The sequence below is a fragment of the Symphodus melops genome (assembly GCF_947650265.1).
Source record: "Symphodus melops genome assembly, chromosome: 1".
Classification (NCBI taxonomy): Eukaryota; Metazoa; Chordata; class Actinopteri; order Labriformes; family Labridae; genus Symphodus; species Symphodus melops.
The window spans coordinates 17,160,649-17,187,117 of NC_136691.1; the positions used below are offsets into that span (position 1 = coordinate 17,160,649).

General features: G+C 39.8%; 1 protein-coding gene across 1 annotated transcript; it reads right to left on the reverse strand.

The window, feature by feature from the left end:
- Nucleotides 1–11,771: 11,771 nt before the first annotated feature.
- LOC306837381 (cholesterol 24-hydroxylase-like) lies at nucleotides 11,772–17,344 on the reverse strand. Its single transcript, XM_079365033.1, has 15 exons — nucleotides 17,091–17,344; nucleotides 16,886–16,963; nucleotides 16,321–16,402; nucleotides 15,965–16,038; nucleotides 15,569–15,655; nucleotides 15,241–15,379; nucleotides 14,602–14,712; nucleotides 14,355–14,517; nucleotides 13,951–14,016; nucleotides 13,369–13,441; nucleotides 13,211–13,295; nucleotides 12,872–12,982; nucleotides 12,589–12,677; nucleotides 12,412–12,478; nucleotides 11,772–12,330 (listed from the first exon to the last, which is right to left on the reverse strand). Exons 1-15 carry the CDS (start codon nucleotides 17,237–17,239, stop codon nucleotides 12,190–12,192), a joined length of 1,515 nt encoding a protein of 504 aa, XP_079221159.1. The 5' UTR covers nucleotides 17,240–17,344; the 3' UTR covers nucleotides 11,772–12,189.
- Between the last annotated feature and the right edge of the window lie 9,125 nt (nucleotides 17,345–26,469).

The following is a 26,469-nucleotide window of genomic DNA, read 5'->3' on the forward strand; positions in this document are numbered from 1 at the left end:
GACTCACCAGTAGCACTGTTGGGAGTTGTGCGATACCGCAGTAGGAAATGCGAAACCATGTCCTCCACACTCAAATCTTGTCCGGCAAGCTTCTTCATGCCTGCTTTCTACCAGTCTGTGGTGTCCAGCGTCCTCTTCTACGCCGTGGTGTGCTGGGGAGGAAGCTGCAAGAAGAGGGACGCAGCACGCCTGGACAGACTGGTGAGGAGGGCCGGCTCTGTGGTGGGCACAGAGCTGGACTCACTGGTGACAGTGGTAGAGAGGAGGTCTCTGGACAAAATGCTCTCCATCATGGACAACACACACCACCCTCTGCACAGCACCTTCACCGGGCAGAGGAGCATGTTCAGCGAAAGACTGCTGTCACAGTCGTGCTCCACGGACAGACTCAAGAACTCTTTTGTCCCCCTGGCCATCAGATTGTACAACACTTCACTGTCACGGCAGGGAAGAAGCGCACGGTGATCCCTGGACTCTTTTTTCACTTTTTTCTCATTCCTCATCTGCACTGCTGACCTCAGAGTCAGCCCCCAATTTGGACACTGTAATGCATATTGATAGTCACTTTACTGAGCACTGGTCACTTTAAAGATAATCACCCTAATCATGTCTGGTTTCATCCTACTGTTGTGTTATGCTACATCTGTAATGGCTGACATGATCACCCTAATTAGGTCAAGTTTCACTCTATTGTCTTCAACACTTAATGCTAATCTGCTCCCCAATAGTTGGGTACTCAATGATAATCACCCTAAGCACTCCTGGTTTCAGGTTATTGTCTAGGACACTTAATGCAAATCACTGCTCCTTTAAGTTGGTGAGCCAATTTACATTCCTGCATTGACTGTTTAACGACTGTACTCACACCTCTGGCACTACCTCCAACACCTCTGTACATGCACATGTAACTAGTTTCTAGAAGGTCAGCACTTTGTTTCTAAGGTTCCTTAACTGTTTACAGGTCTCTTTTAACCAACACATGTTTTTCTCTCCTCACAGGTTATGTACATTATGCTATATAAGTTTTAAGTCTAATTGCTAATGCTAACTGCACAGGTTTAACATATAATTATGTTTATTCTTAGTCACATAGGGGCTGCTAAATCTTGTTTTGGGGATTATTGTAAACAGAGGGGGGGGGGACAGCGGGTGTGTATTGTAACTAATGTCTTGTGTCCTGCCTGTCTGTATACTGCTACTGGATGCCTTGAATTTCCCTCGGGATCAATAAAGTATCTATCTATCTATCTATCTTTGAACGTGGCGACGTACCTCTCAGCCAGGCCATTAGTAGCTGGGTGCCTGGGTGCCCCAGGTCTGTGAAGAATACCATTTCAGGGGTGCAACGGGACTTGGCGTGGTGTGCAGTGTTCCAGTTGGCACGTTTCACATTGTTTGCAGACCATCTCGACGTCTATGTCTACATTCGGCCACCAGACATATTGCCGCGCAATCATTTTCATTTTCACAATGGCAGGGTGTCCACTGTGGATCTCATTTAGTACTGCTCTTCTCAGTTTTGAAGGCACCACAACTCTAGTTCCCCACAGGACACACCCCTGCTCAACAGATAACTCCTCCCTTTTTTTATGGTAAACTTCTAGGTCTTCTGGTATTTCTTTTGGCCATCCTTCCATAATATACCTATGCAGCCTTGAGAGTTCAGGATCCTTTCGTGACGCTTTGGAAATCTGTTTCGCACACACCGGTGCCTCATCCAGGTGCTCACATATCAGTGCATTCAGGCATGCTGTCATTGGCCCGGTTCCTGTGTCTGTGGTTTCAGGCAACGGAACCCGATTCCGACTCGTTAAAAGTTCCTTACATTTGTTGAAAGCGCTCTGCTCCGCCTTGCTCCATCTCCATTTGGTTTGGTCCTTCAGCAGCTTATAGAGTGGTGCTAAAACAGTACTTTGCTGTGGCACAAAACGTCCATAATAGTTCACCAGCCCTAGAAAAGCTCTGAGCTCTTTGATGTTTGTGGGTGCCGGAGCGTCATGAATGGCTCTGACCTTGCTCTTGGAGGGGTAAACTCTCATCCAGCACATGACCCAGATATTCAATCTGAGTTTTCCCAAAGTCACACTTTGACTTCTTTACTTGCAGGCCATTCTCCTGTAGCCTCTGTAGAACCCTGTCTAGGTTCATCAGGTGCTCCACTTCATCCCGGCCCATCACCAGCAGATCGTCCAGATAGACCACGACGTTGAGGTCCTTCATCAGGTTCTCCATGATCCTCTGGAAAATACTGACAGCAGAGTTAACACCAAAGCAGAGTCGGTTGTACACAAACAACCCCTTGTGCGTATTTACAGTCGTATATTTCTTTGATTCTTCGTCTAGAAGAACTTGCTGATAGGCGGCTGTTAGATCTATTTTGGAAAATATCTTCCCCCCACATAATGCAGCCAGCACCTCTTCAATTCGCGGCAGTGGGTAAGTCTCAGTGTTTGTAGCTCTGTTTACGGTTACCTTATAATCGCCACACAAGCGGAGCCCCGTTTTAGTACTGGGACCACAGGAGCAGCCCACTCGCTGTGCTTCACAGGGCTGATGACGCGATCTTTCTCCAAGCGCTCCAGTTCTTTTTCTACCTTTTCCTTCATGGCAAATGGTAGGATACGTGCTTTGTGGAATTGTGGGACTGCGTCAGGCTTTACTGAGATTGTTGCTTTAATGTCCTTTAATGTTCCTAACTCATTTTTGAAAACATCGTCATATTTAGCCAACACTTCTTTAATTGACTTGGGCTTTGTTGTCAGTTGCACTGTGCTTTCTGTGACTTTTTTGATCATCTTCCAATTTAGTCTGATCTGGTCCAGCCATTCCCGCCCACAGAGTGATGGACCTTCTCCGGCCACTACTATTAGTGGTAAGTCAGCAGCCTGATCTTCATAGATCACTTTCACCATGAACTGCCCTTTTACTGGAATGGTCTCCCCTGAGTCGCCTTTGAGGGCTACACTGCTGCCCTCTAGTGGCACATGTGAGAATGACTTTTCATACACATTCTCTGAAATAATGCTGACCCCAGCTCCCATGTCAATTTCCATACGCACTTTCTTTTCATTTACATCAAAAATGGCATTGTATGGCCGTCGGCCAGCACCACTTGCATTGAACACGGAATACATGAGAACCTCATCTTCTATTTCATCAGCCTGCACATAGCCAGTCACTTTCCCCTCTTTTCGTTCACTCTTTCTCTTCCCCCTTTTTACGTGCTTTCCTTGTGATGGTCCCCCACTCCTGCATGCTTTCTGAATATGCCCAACTTTGGCAGATTTATGGCACTTTGCATTTTTGTAGTAACAGTCATTGGCGCTATGATTTGTCCCTTTCCATCTATAGCATTCATCTTGTTTTGAAGGCAAGCGTCTGTGCTTCTCAGTTACCTTGTGAACAGAAGCGGTGACATCCTCACCCTTCCTCAACTGCTGTGCATCTCGGTGCGCCGTCTCCATGTTGACAGCAAGCTCCACAGCTCTCGCAAAAGTCAGTCTGTCCTCTGAGAGCAATTTGCGTTGGCATGGCTCAGAGTTGACACCGCTGACAAAACCATCACGCAGAGCTTCATTAAGTCTGTCTCCGAAATCGCACTTTGCAGCGAGGTGACGCAGCTCAGCGGCATATTCTGTAGCCGTCTGGTTACTCTTCTGAACATACTTCTTGCGGTACCTGAAACACTCGGCTATGACCGACCGTTAGTTCGTCAGAATGGTCACAACTTCATCAAAAGATTTGTCTTTTGGCTTGTCCGGTTGAACCAGGTTGCGCAGAAGTCCATACGTAGCCGCTCCGACTGAACTTAATCATCGTCGACATCATGTGCTTCAAACAGCAACTCCATGCGCTCCACGTAGGCTGACCACTGTTCTTGTTCCGGCTTAAACTCGTGCGGTCTTTGGGAAAAGTATGCCATTTTCACTCATAAAAACCGATTTATTCGTCGCCAATTATGTGGTGTACTTAGCCTAAATAACGGTGCGATGCACACGTTTCAACACTTTATGTAGCGTACTTGTGGAGAACAACATCACAACGTGCACGAAAAGTAACATGGGTCCTCGGCAACAACATACACATGCGCAGTAGACAGTATCAAAACTATGGCGAGATTGAAAGGTCAAACAGCCACAAATAATAACATTAATACACCACACTACCTGAATGACAACTGTGACGGCCCCTGTTTTTGCTTGGTACTGTTTTTGGTTTGTGTTTCAGTTTGTTGGCATCATCTGGTGGTTGGAGGTGGCGTGCCGGCTGGTTGTTTGGAGACCAGCACCTACTGTTGATTGCAGATGAAGTACAGCTGAGTGGGAGGGCATATAAGCTGAGCTGCTAAGGCTTTCTCTCTCTCTCTCATCGGTGGACCACCAAGATCAACAACCTGCTACATGTGTTTTGGGGCGATTGTATAAATAAATGTCACTTAAAAGCAAGCTGGCTGTGTGGTTCTCCACTATTTGTTAGGACCTAAACGAGCGGGTCGTAACACAACGCAGACTTAGAGCAAAAAAGTGTTGCGTTTATATTGAGAGTCTCAGCTTAGACTACTTCTAGCCCAGGCCTGAGTAAGGGTCTCAGTTAGTGCTTCGCTCTTCCAATAGATTACATCTACCCAGCCATGCCCAAATCAAAATCAAGATTTTCACAAACATGTGTAAGCTACTTAATCATTTTGTCTTTGTTTTGCTGTTATGCATTGAAGCATATTAAGTCGAAATGTAATTTACATTTTCACTCCTCGTCATCTCTGCTCTCAAACTGCAGTCAAAAAGTTTATTCACCAACTTGGTGAATTATCACAGGAATGAATGCCCTGGCTGAGGCTGACAACAGACAGATAAAAATCTTGATTTTGCAAGATTGGCATGTCTGGACAGCTAGCTATAGGCTATAGTTGTTGATCAAATTATATTTTCTGTTAGTACAAAAAATTATTGACTTTAAATGTTACTAAAAAACTGCACTGAGCCAAAGTGGTTTGTCCCTTTCTCCCACTATTATATTTTCCCCACTTATTCCTGGGCTGTATGATTAAAAACAAATCAAAACAAGTTACTGGTATACAAATATGTGTATGTCAACAGATGAGGCAAATTATTATGCTATCCTTGCATCAGATGAAAAATATCTATTTCAAGAGATTACTCACTTTTCTATAGTTCTGTTCAAGTTATAGAAACCTTGATAGGTGTTGGTCTGGTGCGCCAACTAGTCTTTTTTATATTACTCCCTGCAGAGAGGATCGTTCAAAGTGCCATGTTTTATCAACTTTAGTGTCATCATATTACCTTTTGAGCTGCTAAATATACATTGTTGTACTATTTGATGAAAATATGTATTACAAATATTTTATTTGCAAAAAAATCTCGTAAAACGTTTCAAAAATGTCTCTCTTCTTCCCAAAACATCTGCGGGCCAAATGAAACCTGCTGGCGGAACGGATTCGGTCCGCGGGCCTTGAGTTGGAAATATATGCATTAAACAGATTCTGGAAAGGGACAAACTAAATATCGCGTTCATACTTCGCTTCATTGTGGAGATCTGGGAGATATCAGTTGGAGTTCATACATGGAGCTGATCAAGCCCAAATAAGCAACTACAGTTTAGAAAAGAAGCCCAACCCACGACTGAAGATAATTTGCAAGCGACTTTATAGAAAAACAAGCCCAAAGTCGCTTATAACAAGCGGACTTGGAAACACTGAGACACAGGTAACAGTGAGCTTCATACAGTTGTTTAATCTATCTCTAGCTTTCTGAGGTGATGAGATGGTAAAGACAGCGCACGCGTCACGTGGAAGTAATTTAACTTACCTGTCTCGCGGTGGCCCAGGTATATGGTCATATTTGTCATGAATGTGTTTTAAATACAAGCAGTAGCCAAAAAAAGCAATTACAACCAGAACGAGCAGAAACACAAACAATTGGGCAGTCCAGCCCAGAATTGTATGCTATACTGTCGGTTTGTGAGTCCAAAGCGAAGCGAGTTAGTGAGAAGGTCCTTAATGAGCTCTGAAATGCACCTGCAAACTGCGTCAGTACTCTTTTGAAATTAAACACGTTTAAATCTATTTTACTTTAATGTAGGGTGACCATATTTTGATTTCCAAAAAAGAGGACACTCGGGACGGCCATGAGACACAAATTCAGACAGGCTTCTCAGAGGTCTATGATCATGATTTATTATGCCTCAATGGTGCAAATATAACTTCTGTAATGAAATCAAATGAAATATGTAACTACCTGTAACCAAATAATAGCTCTCTTTTCAAATAAATAATGTGAAAATATGACCTCTTTGTGTTAGAAAATCCAGCTTTTAATATATCCCTTTTCAAGTTAACAAGATAAATAATAAATTAGAAAAAATGCTCACAAAAATACTAACTTAATAAACAAAAGTGATCTACTTTTAATCTCTCTTTTTTGTCTTATTCATCCTGCTTTTCTTCTTCATCCTCCTTGTCTGCCCATCCATGTTTTCGGCAGAACTGGTCTTTCCCAGCAGTTTCCAGTTGCTCAACAGCATAAAAGTCTTTGCAAGACATCTCTTTGCTGTAGCTGTGTAGCTGCTGTAGTGTTTTACAGTGTTTTTGTAGTTCATCTGTGAAGCTGCACTTACACTTAGACATTTTGTGTGCAATCAATGCTGCTCCGCTGTCAGCTCTGTTGCCGCTGTCTGCTGTTCCCTGTGAATGTGAACGTCGCAGAGCCAATGACACAGATTTGAACTATGTTGACCTAAATTATAAAGTATGACATTCCTTGTACTGTATTAAGTAATCCTGGGAATAGTAAGTGCTAAATAGATTATGTCATAGTCCATGTGTAAAGACTAATATTTTCCTTGAAAGGTCAAGAGGCTACTCGCACCCATTAACTGCTAGCTGATAGTCCTGGCGTACATGTGTCTTTGAATAACACGTAATCCAATAATAAACTATAAAGTATTTTCCAGTACAATTAACTTGTTTCTATATAAAACTATCACACCAACTCTAAAAGTACATTTACTAAAAATTCATAAAACTCAGAAGAACTAAGAACACAACCAGCTCGTCCTTGCCTGATACACCTCCTATTAGAATATAACTTTGTTGGGAAAGATATTGGTTGTTGTAGATTTATATGTTGAGTACACCATTTCTTAATGTGTTAGTTTCATGGTAAGCCTGATATGAAGTCTGCAGTGAAACTTACTTACCAATAGCTAGTTAAATTGTTTCTTTATTTCATTTTGAAATCTTTAAAGACAGTTGGATCTGATTTCAATTTACCGCACAGGAGTGTAGAAATTTTAAAATGAAAGGAGTTGTGCAAATTCCCTGCTCTGAAACGCTGGGTGGCTGTCAAGTAATTGTTATCAAACGCTCCCTGAGGACTATGATGTCAAAGGAGACAGGCACTCCACGAGCGCTGTGCAGAATTTTTCCCCGCCAGACTTTCCAGGAGTTGTCTGTATATAAAACTGTGAGGTGGGAGGTCTTCAGATATGTAGGGTGTGACCTTTGGGTTGCTGGCATTTGCAACATTGTTACATTTATCTCGAAAAGTTGTTATTATGTCACTTAGGCGCCATATTTGATAGCACATGCTGTATTCCGTGTGTTAGGAAGACCTCTGCTGGACATTTTGCCGGAGTGTTTTGGTCGTACTTGGAGGCCTGTGATTTTCAGTTATATCTTAAGTAATCTATTCATCTTTAATTATAGGGAGCATGTCATTGATAATACATTTTCTTTTCTTTGTTTGTTCCTTTTAGAAAACCACGCTACACCAATATGAGAAAGGCATAATTGTAGCATCTTTGGACTTCATCAAACATTGTTGAAGAAACTACTGAATTGCTGCAGTCTTTCTAACCAAAGATTAAGGCCAGACTTGATATGGCAGCACACTAATAATATGTCATAACTGGTCTTTCGAGCCGGATCAATAGCTGTGCTATGGCCACATCCAGAGAGTTCTATAATAGACAGCTACCACAGAGTCCCCGTCCCAGCAAGATTTGTCGTATTCCTGGACATCTGGAGGATTATGAATTCAGCTACCCATTACAACATGAACATTAATCCAGCATGAGGCAAGTCTCTCCACCCGAGACCCATTGATCTAGTGTCACCTGGTCCAGGGAGACATCCTGATTATACTTTAGCTCCTCATCAGCCCATTGGAAGTCCAGATCACAGATGGAAACTCCTAGATGTGAGATGGGGGGTAATAAGTCAACAGATAAAGGAGCTTGAAGTGAAATTGGACAGTGTGAGATTAACATCACATCCCCACACTGCCCTTGCTCATCCTTCATACTGACATACTACATATTAGCCTAATTACAGTAGCCTCCCGCCTAGAACAGAATCTCCTGAGCTGCCTGCGTCCCAAGTGCAGCCTGTGTCCCCAGCTCAGCCCGCACAGCTGTCTGTGCCATGATTCATATCATGGCAGGGCCTTCCTTTCATTTTATATGTTGTCTGTATTCCTTGTCTGTGAATCTTGTGTTCTGTCCCCCTGTCAGTCTGTGTGTGTAGTGGGCGTGGCTATCTGTTTGCAGGCAGCACCAGGTGAATCTCATCACAATCAACCCTGGCTGTACAAAACCCCCGGATTGTCTCCGACTCGTCGCCAGATTGTTCCGTCAGACTAGTGTGGTACTTGTATTTTGGATCGTGGCCTTATTGGTTAAGCTGGACAAACTAATTTGTGTGCTTTCCTACTTCAAATCGCCTCTGTTCGTGCACTCACATGCTCATCTCTCTACCTGCCTGCCTGTCTGCTTCTGTAACCAAGGAGACGCCATCACCCTCTGTCACACTCCTTCATGGCACACTACTGTCGAGGAACGACACATTGGTGTTGGATTACTCGTCACGCTCGGACCAAGCGTTAATTCACCATCACTAGGATCCCTGGACATGGACATTAAAGTGACATTACTTTGTTACTTGTGGAGAGCAGCATCTGCTTGTACTTCATGATGTCGCCCTCACAGAGAACGTCCTGACTGTAAGCACATCTCCCAGGTCTGTATAGCCCCGTTTCCACACAGCAGTCCGGTAGTACGGATCGGTACAGTTTGGTACGATTTGGTCTGATAAAGCCTGATCCCGTTTGCATTTCGACAGCCACCCGTGCCCTATTTGGTAGGTGGCGTGTAAGCCGGATGCCAATAGCCGCTGCGTAATAGCATCACGCGATAGCAGCTAACCGCTAACAGGTAACCGCTAATAAATTCAACAAAGGACAAAAACGCGACACAAATAAAACTAACAATGGAAGACATCCAGCAGTTCATCTACTCTGTCACTGACATGTGACTCTTCATTACAAAAACTCAATCAAGCTTTGTTTCAGAGAAGGCTGTGTGCCGCGAGGAGAAATACAGACGTAAACAATCAGCTGTGTGTTACAGTCAGTGGTTTAAACACGGCTCGTCGACGTCACACGGGAAGTGACTATTTGTTCGACCAATCAGCGGACTGCAGTGTTTAGCTCCACCTTTTCGGGTCGGCTCGATGTTCTTGGCACCCCAATGGAAGGGTCCCAAAAAGTGGGACGGTACGGATTAGGTATTTGGGAATCTTTTCCGGTATTAGTGTATGGAAACACTGCATAATGCGCGCAGTACTGAGATAAACCGATCTGAACCGCTCGGTGGAAATGGGGCTTTTGTCATGGATCAAGCAAGTCATTCAGGAAAAGTTATGCTAAAGGTTGTCCCAGTTCGCCAGCACAATGGGAAGAAAACAATGGACATATGCTGTTTTGGATGACAGTTTGGAGAAAACAATCATATTGCCTGCAGCTGTTTACAACCACGGACCCGATCCCTGAGGACAATCAGACAAGACGTAATGCACGTGAAGGGAGCTGATGTGTCATTTGAAGTAGCTGCAATGACTCGAGTGAAACACAACATTGCTCATGCATTCACAGCCACCAAACTGAATCTAGCAGAACAGTCCTTCTCAGCTGAATTTAACACTTAAAGGACATTCCACTGTCATCCTTCCACTAGGGTCAAGCCCATGCTACTCATAGGGTCAGCTCATGCTCCCCTGATAACACCAACAAAGCTCAGGTGAACCATTCAGGGACCAGCCAACTTTTTCCAGCATCCCTCAGATAAAAGTAGCTGTCTTTATACATCATTTCTTTCACCATTGAAGCAGCTGCATTAACATGTTGAGAGACATTGGCAGCTTGATACAGTGCCTTTCAGAAACAACAAGGAAGTGATCCGTTCAGACTGAACAAATGAATGCCAATCAAACTCTACACAGGTGTGTTTGATTGGTAATCCGTCTCTCAAGGCAGATGTTAAATTACATACCTAAAAACATGCATAAAAACAAGGTATTATTAAAACACACAATATCATAACAGATTAAAAGAATAGACTGGTGTAGTAATGACGTATTTTTGTAGGCCAACCCGAAAAAATGGCGCCGGTGGTTCCTATGAAAATTCGCTGATGGGATTTTTGATTTGGATTTTGGATCATTGCAGAAAATAAGCTCTGTGTCAAACACACCTTTCTGATACGTAGCTGTTTTGTTCAGCGGGATAATCTTTACAGATGAACATCATTTATATGAAGTTTGAAGAGTTAATGCAGCTGAGAGAAGTAAAAAGCTAATGTAGCGAACTACACCGCGGTCGGTTTGTAATGACGTCACGACCGTTATGCTTCATCGATCTAATCATCTGATTTGACAAGCTAGCGAAACCGTAGCTTAATAAGTTGTTTATTAACCTAATATTTACAATAGTGCTGAAAAACATGACTAGAGGTTGTAAGGAGGATTAGGGAGAGAGTTCCCAGCGTGATGAACTAAAACACTTTAAATTCACAAGTGGGGTCTTAGCTAACGTACTTTATCTTGTCTAAACCCATTCAAAATCCCCATGACTTTTAGAGTAAGGAACCCATGGCGCTAAGATGCTAACTCACTTCCTGGTTTTAGGACTCAAAACCATACCAGTCTCAGCACTAAATTAAAACCTGCCTTGCGACACATCAATATGTTGGATTCTAGTTCACAACAGTGATATAGTGGTAGAAACGTGTTGTTGTGCTGCATTAATGTGTGCACTTCAAAATGTTTAGGTCTAAATAAAAGGGAACATAAATGTCCATCCATCCCTTTTCTGCTTATCCTAGGTCAGGGTTTTTTTTTTTACTTCAATACCTGCAGCTGGACATGGTCAAACAAATTAATTAAATGCATACTGAAAGGAATTTCCTTTAATTTAAACATAGACATTCAATCCAGTTCAATTCAAAAAACGTTATTTGACCAGAGGGGACAGTTTACTGTATTTTAATTAAAAGTCTGACTTCAATTTTTTTTTTTTTTTTTTCATATTATAAAAACATTGTACTGAAGAAGTAACTAGTGAACATTACAAGTACTGCTTATACAGACACTTTGCAGTAGCCAAGGAAGAAAATAAATAAAAGTACATCAAGAGATTCACCTTCATCAGTAGATAAACTTTGTGTCACGAGCTGCACTTGAGAGAGATCCAGTGTTTGAACTGGCTCTTATTAAAGCTCCATAAGTGATACACCAGAAGCGAGAATTGTCTAATAGTGTAGTGGAACAGGTAGGCCTACTTTTAAGGTTTCTTTACAAGGCCACAGTGCCCCCCTGTGTACACTGTCAGTAATGTTCTACATAACAATAATGAGTCAAAAAAAATCACTGCAACCCAAACTGAGTTTAGAATACATCCATAATCCTTTTTAATTGTCGATAATTTGATAAAATTACATTTGGTAGATTTTTATTATACATTTTACACTTGCTTTACATCAGTATTGCGGGTAAAAAAAAGTGATTTGGACCCTCAGATGTATTAAAATTGTGATTAATCAGTGCAAAAAAAGTTAGCTGATTATATGGGCTAATTATATTGTTACAGTGAAAAAAACCTTCCCATGTTGTCATCCTTGCATTGAAAATGCACATCATGAAAGATTATAACCTGTAAATATCATTCCTAAAAAGCACCTTAGATTCAATTTAATTTGCATGAAGAAGTAATAAGAGTGTTTAAACACAAGGCAGCAATCATGGCATGGCAGTAAAAGCAAACCAACAACCCTGTTATCACCACATAGACTAATAAGATTTATCTTCATGTTGAACTATTGTTTGCCCATTTAGTTCTTTTAATCCCTTTGTTTGATGGAGCACACCACTCCACTTTTTGGCCTGAGTGTGCCAAAGTCCAGGATGTCAAAGGTCTGCCCCGGCTTCAGGGTGAAGTCAAACCTCTGGAGTAGCTTGGCCATCACAACTTTAGCCTCCATCTGTAATCAACAACCCATCAAATAAATGCCTTAAGTTTTCAAGTATGCTTTCGTTTTTTATTTATGACTGTCAATTTTCACCTGAGCAAAGTTCTGTCCCAAGCAGGAGCGTGGGCCGAGGGCAAAAGGGTAGTAACAGTAATATGGTCTGAAAGGACAGATAAGAGACAGCCCAGTTTAATATGAACTATTTATCAATGTGAATACATATTGACCCTAAAAAAAAAATAAAGGAATGTTCTGTCTTGTGTTACTTACTTTGGAGCATCTGGGTGAAATCTGTCTGGGTCAAATTTCAGCGGGTCCTTGAAGAATTTATCCATTCTCCCGGCAGTGTAGGAGCTGGACTGTGATTCATTGTACATTATAATTAATTATAACTGTTTAAGTTTAAACAACATCCAAACATTTGGTCATGTGTATTTAAGTGATAGGTGTCCTTTACAAATAAAGGGGAAATTGCACATTACAACATTGTATTCTGTTCTGCGAACATGTCCTGTTTCAGGAAGACAAGCCTACTCTTGACTGGATGACTTACAAAAATAGTGACTCCTCCAGGTATGTGGACACCGTCAATGACCATATCTTCCAGCGAGTCACGTGATGTGCCTGGAGCTGTTGGGTAAAGCCTCAGAGTCTCTTTGAGAACCTGGGGAAAGGTTATAGTGTGAGGTTCAAATCTTGTGTTTTACTTTAAAAAAAAAAAAAGCTACATAGAACAAAATTCAAAAGAAAAAGCAAGTGAATAACACTGGTTAAACATCTATACATTGGATTGCCTCTAACATTGAGTTTGTTGTGGCTGCACAGAGAATTCAGAACATCATAATGCAGTCCTTCAAAGTGCGGAGTCAAGATGACCCTTCATTATATGCACCTGGGAGAGGTAAACCAGTTTTCCAAGATCGTCGTAACTAACTTCCTGTTTCATCCCGATGACATCATCCACCTCTTTCTTCACTCTAAGGGGGAAAAACACAACTGAAGAAGCCGCTGTTTAGTTGGACATTATTATATTACTTCTTATCTTCTTACTTTTCCAGGATGTCGGGGTGTCTTCCAAGTTCCATGATGCAAAAAGCGAGTTGATTGGCCGTCGTTTCTTGCCCTAAAAATTTAAAGGTGGCAAATGATAGAATCTAAACAGTAAACAGCTTTACAAAAAACAAGTTTTACTGAAACCAAACCAACTTGTTTCCCTTTGTAGAGCACATTTCAAACAAGCTAAGACCAAAGCATGCCCTGTGGGTTTTTCCAATCACAGTGCTAATATAAGTCTTTATGGGCACAGGTAACCTAGTGGTTATGTACAGAGGATATAGTCCTCCAAGCAGGTACCTGGGTTGCAAAACCTCCCTGGAGCTTCTTCCTTGTTTGTTGTGATCTACTCTCTCTGATTTCTGACTCTACCTCTAATAAAGGCATAACAAAGCTCAAAACCTTAAAAAGCACATAAGTCTTTACATCTTAAGGTTATTATTTAACTTTATTATATAATGATGAAATACAAATATTATTCTATGACTGAATATGTTTTCATAAAAGTTTACAGATGGATTTTCAATAATTAACCGTATTAGCTTAATTTATTACACATCGGGGAATAAAAATACTCACCAGCAATAAAAAATGTCACAAAGTTGTCCAACATCAACTCTTCATCTTCTTTTGTCATGCTTTCCTCTGTATTATTCAGAAAATACAATTATTTTATTCACCTTAATATAAAATCCATAATAAAAAGATAATCATTAACATCTATGTAGGACTAGAAGTCAAACATGGATAGTTACTGGCCTACTTTCCCTAGTTACATAATGTTTGCTATAAAAGACTGAACAGCTTGAGACTTACTGTTCCATGTCTGGACTGCAAATCTAACGATAATAAAAATAAATTGTGATGTCGAGATAGCGACACCTGCATTTGAACTCTTTCCTGCCATCGCCCTGTTACCTAACATGGTGTCAAAAACGTCTTCATATCTGACACAATTGAATTTGAAGTTTAGAGATTGTAACCTTTGCCAGCAGATTTGATGATTTGTGTGAGGATGTCCTTGGGAACGTCGTCGCCGTTTTCCAAGGCAGTCTTTCTCTCACCGATCCACTTAGCTCCAGTAGATCGCAGCAGCTGGCAAGCTTCCCTCACTTCATTGATGAATGGGCGGTTCTTTGGCTTTAACTAGAATTTCAAGATTTTAATAGTGTAACTTTGTTTCTTAACAGTTTTCACATTTGCCAATATTCTCCATCAAACTCTTCATACCTGAAAGAAGGAGTCCCTTATGTAATATACCATCCCTTTTAGGCATGTCTCAATGGCTTTAGGGAAAGGAGAACTATTCTGCAGCAGGTCTAACTCCACACCGAAAGCAACCTAAGAATTAACAAGAAAAAAAACATTTGTTCACATAAACTAGTAGCATTACAGCTTGATTTTTAAATCTTTTAAAACTTCCAGAAATAGTTGTGTGTTTCCAAATATCCTATCCTTTTTTTCTGCATTTTATCTCATCTGCCTCTATCCCATTTTCAAACTCAGCACAGTTTAGCAGACGGCTGTTCCGTCTGCAGCCCGGTTCTGCTGAAGATGTCTGCCTGTTAAAGGGACATTTTTTCTTGCCACGCTATGACGGATTAAGGTGTGCTCTTGTAATATAGCCATAAGTAAGGTCCTTTACCTACTTTTTGTAAACATAACGATGAGCATGGTCTTTTTACCTGCTCTTTTGAAATGTTAACAAAGAGTAAGGTCCTTTACCAGTTTTTTATAAAGTGTCTTGAGATAACACCTGTCATGAATTCATGCTATACAAATAAAGACTGAGTGAAAAAGATTGATTGAAATAAAGAAGAATCCGGGCTACTGATTTGTAAGCTGTAAAAACAGAATTTGGAACAATACCTTAGCAATAACATCAAGAGTAACACAGTTGACTAGTTGTAGCATGTTGGCCTCTGTTTTGTTTTCAGCATAATCCGTAAGTGTAGTCATAAGTTTCTCTGCCCTCTCATTGAAGGTGCCCATAAGACCTCTCAGATACCTGGAAATGATAATCCCTTTAGAAAGTGCACAACAATATCCAGGACAAATCTGCAAATCTCTTAGTATACAATGTTAAACAAAGGAAAAAAGATACAAGCATCAACTTGTATTCAACAAAATCAACAATGTCCTTTAAAAACACAAGCAAAAAGTCAGTTATGTCTTTGTGTGATTTTCAAAAGCTTACAAGCTGCTGAATGCTGGGTCCATGATCCGCCGCTGTTTATACCACAGTTCATGGTCCTGTGCTGTTACCAGGCCATTACCCAGAAACCTTTAAGAGAGACAGCAAACAACACAATTTGAAATAGCAGACAAAAGTCAACCAACAAAGTCATTGTAATGAAAGTGGAAGTGTAGTTTACTGAAACCACTAAAGGGTGCCAGGGTCACACTTGTTGTATGATGCTGTATCCGAGTCTTGAAGTCGAAAACTTAACAAATTGCCAATATTAAAAGCAGTATTTATGCCTTGCTCACTTGTCCCCTGGCCACTTTCACATGAATGTTGTAAATGATAAAGTATCTGTACATGTTTTATATGAACACAGTATTCAAAGTGAATCTCGTCTGACTGTGATACCTTTGACCAAACAGGTTAAACAGTCTCTTGTAGAGAAATTTGTCCTTGGGGTACTTTGGAGACATCAGGACTTCCTGAAACAAAGCCAATGAAATAGGAGACACATTTCAACAAAAACAAATATAGAGGGCGTTATACTACCTTTTGTTCATTTTTACAAGATACAAAAGCAGATCTATTAAACTTTTTGACTGCTTATTGCACAATGCTGGTGAAATCGATGGTTGGACAAATAGCCTACAAGGTGTGGTGTTTCAATTACGGAAGCTCATGAAATTGTGATCAAAATATTATCTACAGATTTGATCTATCTTAGATGGTTTTATATACATACATATACTGTAATGAGGGTTTACCTTTGTTGCCTCTGGACAGGTCACAAGGAGTAGAACATAATGCAGTACATTTATCTTGCAAACAGGCCCATATGTCTCGGACCTACAACAACATCTGTATTATTACAATGGATGGATTGTTATTGTGTACACGTCAGCTTCAACACATAAGAACTGTGTCAACATAACAGATGAGCACACACTTTGAAGCTAAAGTAGACTGCATAACCTCAACTTAATGTATGTTGTATTACTAATGTTAATATGAAGGCTAAGTGAATATGTGTTAGTTTGTTTTCAGTGTGCATGGCAGTATGCACATTCCTGCATATTATCCCATATGGTCCATTATGACGTGTTTTATGATGTTGTTGCCTTGTGTATGAAATGTGCTACAGAAATAAATGGTGAGTAGACTCGTCTCAAAACCCACTGTATGAACTAGCTGTGACATATAGGCTACCGGCCTGTAGGGGTCCCACTTTGTTGGAACAGTGTAAAGTTTCTGTGACAAAGGTTATCACGAAAACAAGTGTGTTATATGCCTCGCTACTTTTGTTAAACATGAAACATCGTCTTTGTTTACCATTCCAAAAACAAATCATGTATGTTTCCTCCAGCATTCATGATTCTCAAAAACGATGGGGAATGTCCAAGAATGAAACTGTGAGGAGACAAAATAGTGTCAGGTAACAGTGAGCTTCATGCAGTTGTTTAATCTAACTCTAGCTTTCTGAGGTGATGAGATGGTAAAGACAGCGCACGCGTCCCGTGGAAGTAATTTAACTTACCTGTCTCGCGGTGGCCCAGGTATATGGTCATATTTGTCATGAATGTGTTTTAAATACAAGCAGTAGCCAAGAAAAGCAATCGAAACCAGAACGAGCAGAAACACAAACAATTGGGCAGTCCAGCCCAGAATTAGATGTAAAATCGCCATTTCGAGACGCGACCGCCCAAAGAGCGTCACGTTGGACTGTCGGTTTGTGAGTCCAAAGCGAAGTGAGTGAGTGTGACGATCAGGAATGAATTTTGAAACACTCCTCGGAGCTACGTCATGAATCGTTTGAAATACCCATTGTCATTTAATTTTTTAGTTTTACCCTAATGGTTCTGTGACAGGCTCCATAGCTCAGTGGTTAGAGCACTGGTCTTGTAAACCAGGGGTCGCGAGTTCGATCCTCGCTGGGGCCTGCGTGGAATTCGTTTTCAACGTTTACTCTCGCGATTAAACTGTAAACTGGTATTTTCATGGTTTTGATTTCAGCCGATGGAGTTAATTATTTTCTATATTAGCAACCTATCCTTCAAAGCACAACATTTATTTTGACAGATTTTTCTTCTAATTTCATTTTATCTCTTGCTCATATGAATCACTCCAGTCCCACCAGGTCCATAAGCAGGGTTTTAAAACTAGTGAGATCTATTTTTCTCTTCTAATGCATGGTATTTAAGACATTTTAGACATGCAAAATAGATGACATTCTGCCTTCAAATGCAACGACTTAAACTCATACCGATAACTTCCTTTCTATGACATTAAGCACCAAAAAGATGTATCACTATTTCGTCATTTTTGTTGTCTTTTTCAAATCTCATTGAGTGTTCATTAGACACACGTTCAATGTTGAATGCACTCATTGGAAAGCTTTAATATGGACTGGAGAGTTATAGTGCACCTTTTTAGTTCTAGGGTTTCTTATGCTGTGTCTTTAAAAAAATGCTGTTCATAAGAAGTTTCTCTTGTGTCTTAATTGTTGTAACTGGTGAGTGTTTTGTGAGCAGGCTTGTTTTCAAGAGAGAGCAAAATTTTGTAAAAGCAAGCAGCTGATAAAAAAAGAAAATTCACTCAACCTACGATACGATTCATGATTCAGTTCACGATACGATTCTCTCAGGATTTATTTTACAAAATAAGACTGAAGACAAGTGATGACCTAAAAAGATTAATATTGGGGCTATAAAACCACTTGTCAGTGTGGTTTGAACTTTTAATGTTTTTTTTCTCAAAAAGGGAAGGTGATTGGAGCTTCTCACTGTGGTATTGATTAAACATCATGTTGGACGTTTGTGGAGTTCCCTGTCTTCTTGCACACAGTTTTTGTCTTGTCTGTTCTCCTCTCACATCTTTCATTTTCTGTCTTGAAGCCAAAATGCTTCCACACCTCTGATTTCAAAGACGGTGGTGCGTCCTCAATTTAAATCTTGCCCTACATGCTTCTGATGCTTACCATATTAATGCAGTTAATTTTTTAGAGCACCTATGTGACATATTGACACCTTTGAATTGATTTTATGATTAATCTTTACATCCCTAATGCATACTGTATACTAGGCCTAGCTACAACACAGCATAGTTTTATACTGTATTTTTTTTTTTAGACTTTGTTTGCCATCCACAGAGAAAGATCAGATCTGTAAACCAAATATATTTTGAGAATTATATTCTTCTCATAAAATAAATAAGATTGAATTGGACAAAATGTTGCAATTAACACAGGATCTTAAGTCAGAGGTCAAATCCCAGTAATTTTTGTATTACTTTTTAATTATCCAGTGATGTGTTTCATGTTCCTATTCCCCTGAATCTCACCAGAATGTGTTACATTAACTATATGAGGGAGGAAGACAAAAGATGATGCCATGCATTTTCTAAAAAGTAAAGTAAAAGTAATTTTTGACCTGGATGAACACACGTTACAAAGCTCCGACTATGAGATTAGTGTAAAGTAATATATATAATATATATAATAGTTTTGTGTTAAAATGGCTGAATGAGAAATGTTTGTGCTTAAGCTATTTTGTAATTTAGTTTTAAATGATGTATTAATTTATGTTTTCAAACCATGCAGAATTGTACATCATGTTGGCTATTGTGCCAGGTACTTTGTACATTGACTGTTTCACTTTTAAATAAAGTAAATCTATGAGAAATGTTCTCGATGCATCTTGTAAACCTAAGACTTTAAACCTTTAAGTGAAATTGTATTTCCACTCTGTTCAGTTTTTGTGGTTTAGTTGGTTGAGTCGGTCATCTCTCTGAACCTGATGGTTGGGGGTTCGATTCACCAGCTCCTGCAGTTGCATGTCCGATGTGTCCTTGGGCAAGACACGTAACCCCAATTTGCCCCCACTGCTTCGTTGGCAGCATAATAATGCGTATGAATGGGATTACTTACTTCTGATTGTCTTTTTCCATAGCAGCCTCTGACATCAGTGTGTGAATAGGTGTGACCTGCAGTTCAAAAGCGCTTTGAGTCGTCAGAAGACGCCAAAAGCGCTATAAGAAATCCAATCCATTTACCATTTACTAATCCCCCACTTTTCTGTTTCAGCACGGAGGAACGAGGGAATTCCTCCCCAATTGAAAAAAGGATTGATTTGCCAATCAGAGCATACAAGTACGTAAGTAAATCTACTTCACACATCAGATACTGCCGTCATTCACTTCAGCTGATGAAGCAGCAAAAAAATCACTGAGTAAATACAATTTCACTCATCTCCAGGAGCAATGAAATAATCATGATTTTTTTGAGGCAACACAGAATCTCACAAAAGTTTAATGAGGAAATGCATACAGAAGTGATCAGTCTAAGTCATGCAGATAGACATTGTGAATCAGAGTTTTTCTCATTGTTAATATATTGGGTCAATCATTGCTCAACACAAAACAGCTCAACATGTCCTCTTCTCAAACTCACCTAAGAGACGGAGCAACAAACAACACAGTCGTGTGAGCATCATCTTAACCTATGGGCGCAGATGTACACACACTATGAAATGATCTCAAAATGGACCTTTGCAGTCATGTCGGGGGGCAGAATTAACAACATGAACAAAGACCGTACCACACTATTGTAATCCTTCTTTTTTACATCACTTAACCTGGTGCTGAATTCTGCTGAAGAAAAATATCATGTTCTGTAGCAATACAAACAAATATATGTATTTGTTTATGTTGATGACGAATATCAATTCAATTTAAAAAATATATATATTAATTGTTCCGGGGGGGGATATGTTGTTGATTGTCCCCTCTTGCTTGAGTTCACTTGAGTTCACCGCCTCTGTGCACTGTCTGTCGGCATCTTATCCAACTTAAAACCTGTTTGTTTGCAACTACTGGCGTTTACGTCGAGCTCCTGTCTTGTGTTGTACTGAATGTTAGAAATTTCAGAATTCCCCCTCCAGTGATCAATAAAGGATTATTTGACTTCATCCTCAATTTAAGTTAACTTTATTTCATAGCACTTTACACACAACATAGTTGATCCAAAGTGCTGAACATTGGTTGGGCTAATTATTTATAGACAATTTCAGAGTGTAAAAGCGTTTTACTGAGTAAAAAGGAAAAACATGGGGCGCCATTATGATATACCAAGTGTGGTTCTCATTGCAGCGGCTGTAGGCAAATTTGGCCTCAGCCCTTTGCTGAGTCATCCTGCCCTAAGTCAGATTTCCTGTCACTCTTCAGCTGTCCTATCTAATATTGGCAAAAATTGCCCAAAAAATTGACTTGGAAAAACTAAAATTATTATCATTTTTTTATTATTGTTATCATGTTTTTATACCTTTTAGTATAAAAACATGATAACAATAATAGTAAAAGTAATATTGGGGAAAAAAAAACATTGTCATTGTGAAGGGAATGCCAGAGAGAAGAGATGGAAAATGGAAATGGAACAATGGAAAAGATTTGTTGTGGTAACCTGTTCCACAGGTTTCGGCAGCTACCGAAAACTCATTCATTGCTTTGTTAATCACATCCAGGAAAAGCTGGTTAGTAGCCTGGCTGAAGTGCGAACACGGAGCAGTTCACATAGCGGTGCCAGGCCTAAAAAGTCAATAACAACAAAAACAGTATTTTTATGAGCAAACATTAAACTTTAAAAAACACAATGTCGCTGATGTTTCAGGAAGAATAATATTCAGTGAAGGCCAAAATAAGACTTTTGTCATTAGTCTCAACGACCACCAGGGGGGGCCCTTTATCAGTCTCCTTAAAGGTCCATTTCCCCATCTTCGCTTTCTCCATGAGACCAATCAGATGTAGTCTCACTGGGAAACCAACACACATTTTAGTGTTTTCTGATGTTAAAATATGACCGTGAATTGCTTAAATTATAATTCCTAAGAGAAAAGTTCTGTCATTCTGATCTAAAGCATCCTGAAGGCCTCATCTAAACAAAAGTACATATTTTATCTCCCTTTTCCTTCAATTTATCTACTTATACCGCTATGGTCACTTCATACCTGTATATATTGTTCGCAATAACCTTCAAGCTTGTCTGCATTCTTATCTTACAAAGAACGAGCAATCATATTTTTGGTCCAGGGTCTTGGCTCTGGGTAAACGCTGGAGGCTATGGGGCTGTTTGATGTTGTTATGGCTGGCCGGCTGCCGCCTCAGTACTACTGGCTCTGCAGGCCCCTCTCATGTCCAAAGGTATTGTGTTGGCTGCTCTTTTGATTATATTATCAACAGAGAGGGAGAGATGGAGAAAATTAAGTCTTCCACTGGACATAAGTAAACAAACAAAAGTTTGTAGAGTCTGGTTCATCCAAAGAATGTCGGTTATTCAGACTCCTCTGAGGATATTGACATCCAGTGTGGGATTATTGTGCTGAATATTGCTCTTACTTGATAGAACAATTTGCCTGTACTTGGTTTGCAAGATTTAGGAGCATGAAAAATATCAAAGAGGAAAGACTATTTTGACACTAGACATAAAACCAATTTCCCTTTTCCATTGAACTTACAATAGTACAATAGTGTTCACAAAGTTGTTTTTTATAGATCATGAGCTAAGCTAAGTATTCTACATATTTACCTTCTCCTCCAATATCATACAAATAAAGAAGCTCAGGTTCGCAAATCATATAAGCATGGGGAATCTGATCAATCTTTTTCATTACATCACTTCTTGATTGATACCGTACTGAAAAGCCAATAGACAGTTCAGCTCTGAGGGGAGCCCTGGCCACACTTCAAATAAAATTACACATTGGTAAAAACGTTCAATTCTCCTCAATAATGTTAGCATAACTCCACGCTAGCCATTTTATATTGTTTTACACTGTCAGACAGTGATATTAGCTAGGAAGGAGTGAGCTGATGTCTTATAACTAAGAGGTCATTGATATTTACCTCAGAATGCTTTTGAAGTTGTTGGAGTAATGAAAAAGTAGTAAAATGAAAATGGTTGATACCTTTTTTCCCCCTTGCAAACCTTGAACACAAAACTGTATTAGCCTTGAGCCTCCCAAGCTAAGCATGGCATGATAGGTGGTCACAGAGAAAGTGAGCTGCCATAACTTTTTTTTTTCTTTACAGATAGCTATGCCCTACACAGGATGAGTCTTACTAACTTGTTTGCAATGTAATGTTTTCCAACGTTCCAAGTGGCTAAACTTAAATCGTGAACCTAAATATGTTACCTGCTTTTTCTAAACATCAGCACATTACCAGAGGAAGAATGCACAATATTACTGTTTTATTGTTATATAATATGCCTTCTGTATTTACCTGTTTTCCTTTCCTTTTCTTTTCTTTTCTTTTCTTTTCAATTTATTACACATATTGATTGGCTTGTTCTTAAGCCTTAAAATGAATAAACATTTACAAGCTAAAATATTACAACATACAGCTGCTGGAGACTTTAATTCTTGTTTGATGAGGGCAGAGCCAAAAAAAATGGAGAAAGTGTTTCCTTGGACACACATTGCCAATAACCCCCCCCCCCTGCAAAGGCTATATGATTATGCTAAATGATTCAAGTTTTTAATTTATTTTCCCACAAAACAGTGTCTTTGTTCAATGGTGGGCTGGATATGAGCACCTGAGTGAAGAACATAGAGACAGGGTGTAAGTTACTTTTTCTGATACCTTTTTAAAAATTCACAGGGCATTGAATAAGAGGGCTTTCACACTTACAGAAAACTCCTGAAAAACTTTGCCGTAGGAGCTGTATGTGTGAACTCCTGCCAGTCCCCTAGTATTTTTTTCTGCACCAAGTCCAAGTGAGCTAATGTGAAATAGCCGCAGGATATAATCAGGAGAGTTCCCCTCCAGCTATATAACACTTATGGTATAAAGGCATATATAGTTAATAAAGTATCGAATAGCACACAATGTTGATTCTTCCGCTACTTCTGCGTCATTTTTTCACATCACATCTTATCAGAGAGAGATAGTCTCGCCCTGTGAGGAGCATATGCGAACAGCCAGGTCAGGAGAATATATGGAGCAGTCCTCCTGAAATTATCTACATATTAACAGGAGTGCTATGTGAAAACGAGTTATTTTACCAAGTCGATGTAAGCACTAAACTCAAAGTGGAACTTTTCTCATAATAAACAAAAGCAATAAATAACAACTGCCATTTTCATGAATGATTATGTTCAGTATGCTTTACAACTCTTGAATTTCAGGCTTCTTATGAATGGAGGGTCCATTTTAAGATTAGTTGGGTTATTCATCACAGAACAAGGCCCTCCTCTGTCGAGTTGGTCAAGGAATGGGATAACCCCAGATAATCCATGAAATCCGGCGGTCCCCTGGCATTTTTATAAGTCGTGCAGGTAGAGCAGTTACTTTATGAATATCATGTTAGTGTGTTTGAATAAGTATATCTGTCAGCATTAATGCAGAAAATCGTCTGGTTTTCATGACTTCAATGAACCCTTGTCTGTCTCAGTGTGAGTGTGTGTTTGTTTGCGTGGGGTTAGCCTCAGCACAAGTGCTCCGCTGCCTGTAACAGCAGCAGTGAGGAACTTGAACGGCTGTGCTGTTTTCAGGTTGACCAGCCACAGTGCACCCAGAGGAAATCTCGTGTTCCTGCCAGCATACAAAAGTAAACAGATCTGCAACTACCAAGTGCTGGCACCTTGCCTGGGCCACCGGCGCTTAAACCAAAGGAATGAATCAAATCACACACACTACGCTCTAAAATGCAGTTGCCTGATAAAGCATGCTTTGAGAATTTTGGATGGCGATTCAATATTTGTAAATCTTTGTATATAAATTAAAACATACTCTTATAAAAACAAATGATTTCTTTTGCAAAACCACAAAGTACTTATTTTAGTGACATAGTACATGTGCATAAGTGCATTAGTCCATTCTTTTAATACATCAGCCCTGGGCCTCCTGCTTCTCTTAATATTGTAGATAACATCTTTAAGCTCCAGAGTTTTTGATACCTCCCTCCTCTGTAATGTTGCATTCTCCCCTTTCTCACTTGCTCTTTTCTGTTTTTCCTCGATTTTCTTTCTCCTCCGTCTTCACATCTGTGGTTATTTATCTGTTATTCTGAAGCAGCAATGTGGTCAACATGTGTCTGGCTTCCCTCCACGCAGCACTCATCTGTAGTCAACGTAGGAATCACTGAGCGACCGCAGTAGACCTACCAACCTTCTTAACGTGGCATACACAAATGGACAGATAGATTAATTTCTAAGTGTGTGCTTTCTAAGCGTGACAGATGGATTAATTTCCAAGTCTGTGCTTGGTTATGCACATATCACCAGAACATCCTCTGCTAATTGTCTTCCACTTTTGCCCTAATGTTCTGTTGTAAATACATAACCAGGCTTGGGTCAATGAGAGCAAGTGTAGGATAGAAATTGTGATTTACAGGAATTAGAGTACCGAAGAAGACTATTTGGATTGCCTAAGCCTATGGATTTGCATTACCCTGACCTTTGGACTTTAAATCTCAATGTAATGTAATGTAATCCTCTGGTAAGAGTATAGCTTCAGACAGCAGGATGGGAGGAATATCTATCAAGATACCAGTGGAGATGGAAGACAGTGATGCTGGTTGTTAGACGTATGGGTTTCTGATGTTAAACTAGCAGCAGAGCTATTTTGTCTGAGTGGTTGAGGGTAACTTTCTGTATAATGTTGATATCCACCTCCCCCGAAACTGTAATCAAAGAATCTATTTAGTAATGCTGCTTTCACTTGACCCAACCACAACTGAGTACAATATTCCTGAATGACGTGTCACTCTTGTGATTCGCCAGAAAAATGCTAAATCTCATTTGTAAATCCTGAAGCATGGATAGCTAAAGGATGTTGTGGTGTTGGTTTCGAAGTTTGACTAAAATTTTTAGTATGACTTTTGACTTTCAGAACTGACTCATCTTGTAAAGAAAACCAAAGTTGGATTGAGAACACACAGATGATTAAATTAAGGAAGCTGAAAACATGTTTGATGGTGTCCTTTCAAACAGCAACTGCACATATTTCTAACATGCTGGAGAACTCGTACCTTATTTAATCCTCTTATCAGTGTGTTGAAGATCTTTTAAATGAGCATAGTGAAGATGAACAACTAGAATCATTAGAATAAACTTCATCAAGCATGACAATATACAAACTCAGAAATCATAGTTAGAAAAAGAATTAGCATAATTACTATTTTGTTGTTGTTGTTACCACTCAAAAGCTTGAATTCAATTCAAAATCCTAAACTCTGCAGGACATGAAAGTTCTTCAATCTTTATAGTTTGCTGAAGGAGTAAGGGCCATCAAAAAATGCAGTTTTACCAAGTGCAGCAAGGTTTTGAGATTTTCAGAACTAGTCAATCAGTAGATCTGGTAGGTGTCAGAATTTCACTCCAACAGGTCTTTCGTTTAAGGTTAAAGGTTTTTGGATGAGGGCCTTGAAAATATATTTTAAAAAATAATTTGTTGCGCCTTTCTTCAAGAGAAGGCCAACTGATCTCATCATACAGGTAACAATGGTGAGAGTCCAATCTATCATCAGTTAAATTATCTGAGGGCAAGCTGTTGATTGTTAATTGACCAGAGTCAGCAATTCAATACAAAATAGTTTCAACTGCATAGAGATGGGCACAACAACATTAAAAGAAGAAACAATGTCATTGATACAAACAGTGAAGAGCATGGGGCCCAAAACTGAACCTTGTGGCACACCTCTATTAATTAACAAAAAAAGACCTGCACACATATGCCTATCAAAGGAGTAATCATGAAGCCAGGCACGTGCTATTTCCTCAAACCTGATAGCAAATGGTTTGTTTGTTTTTTTCCACAAGAAGGTGCAGAATAATTACTATACATGATTTTACAAAGTAATTTTTTTTTGTATCTAAAGGAGATGCCTGTATCATTTATTATCTGGCTGGTCTTGAACACATGTA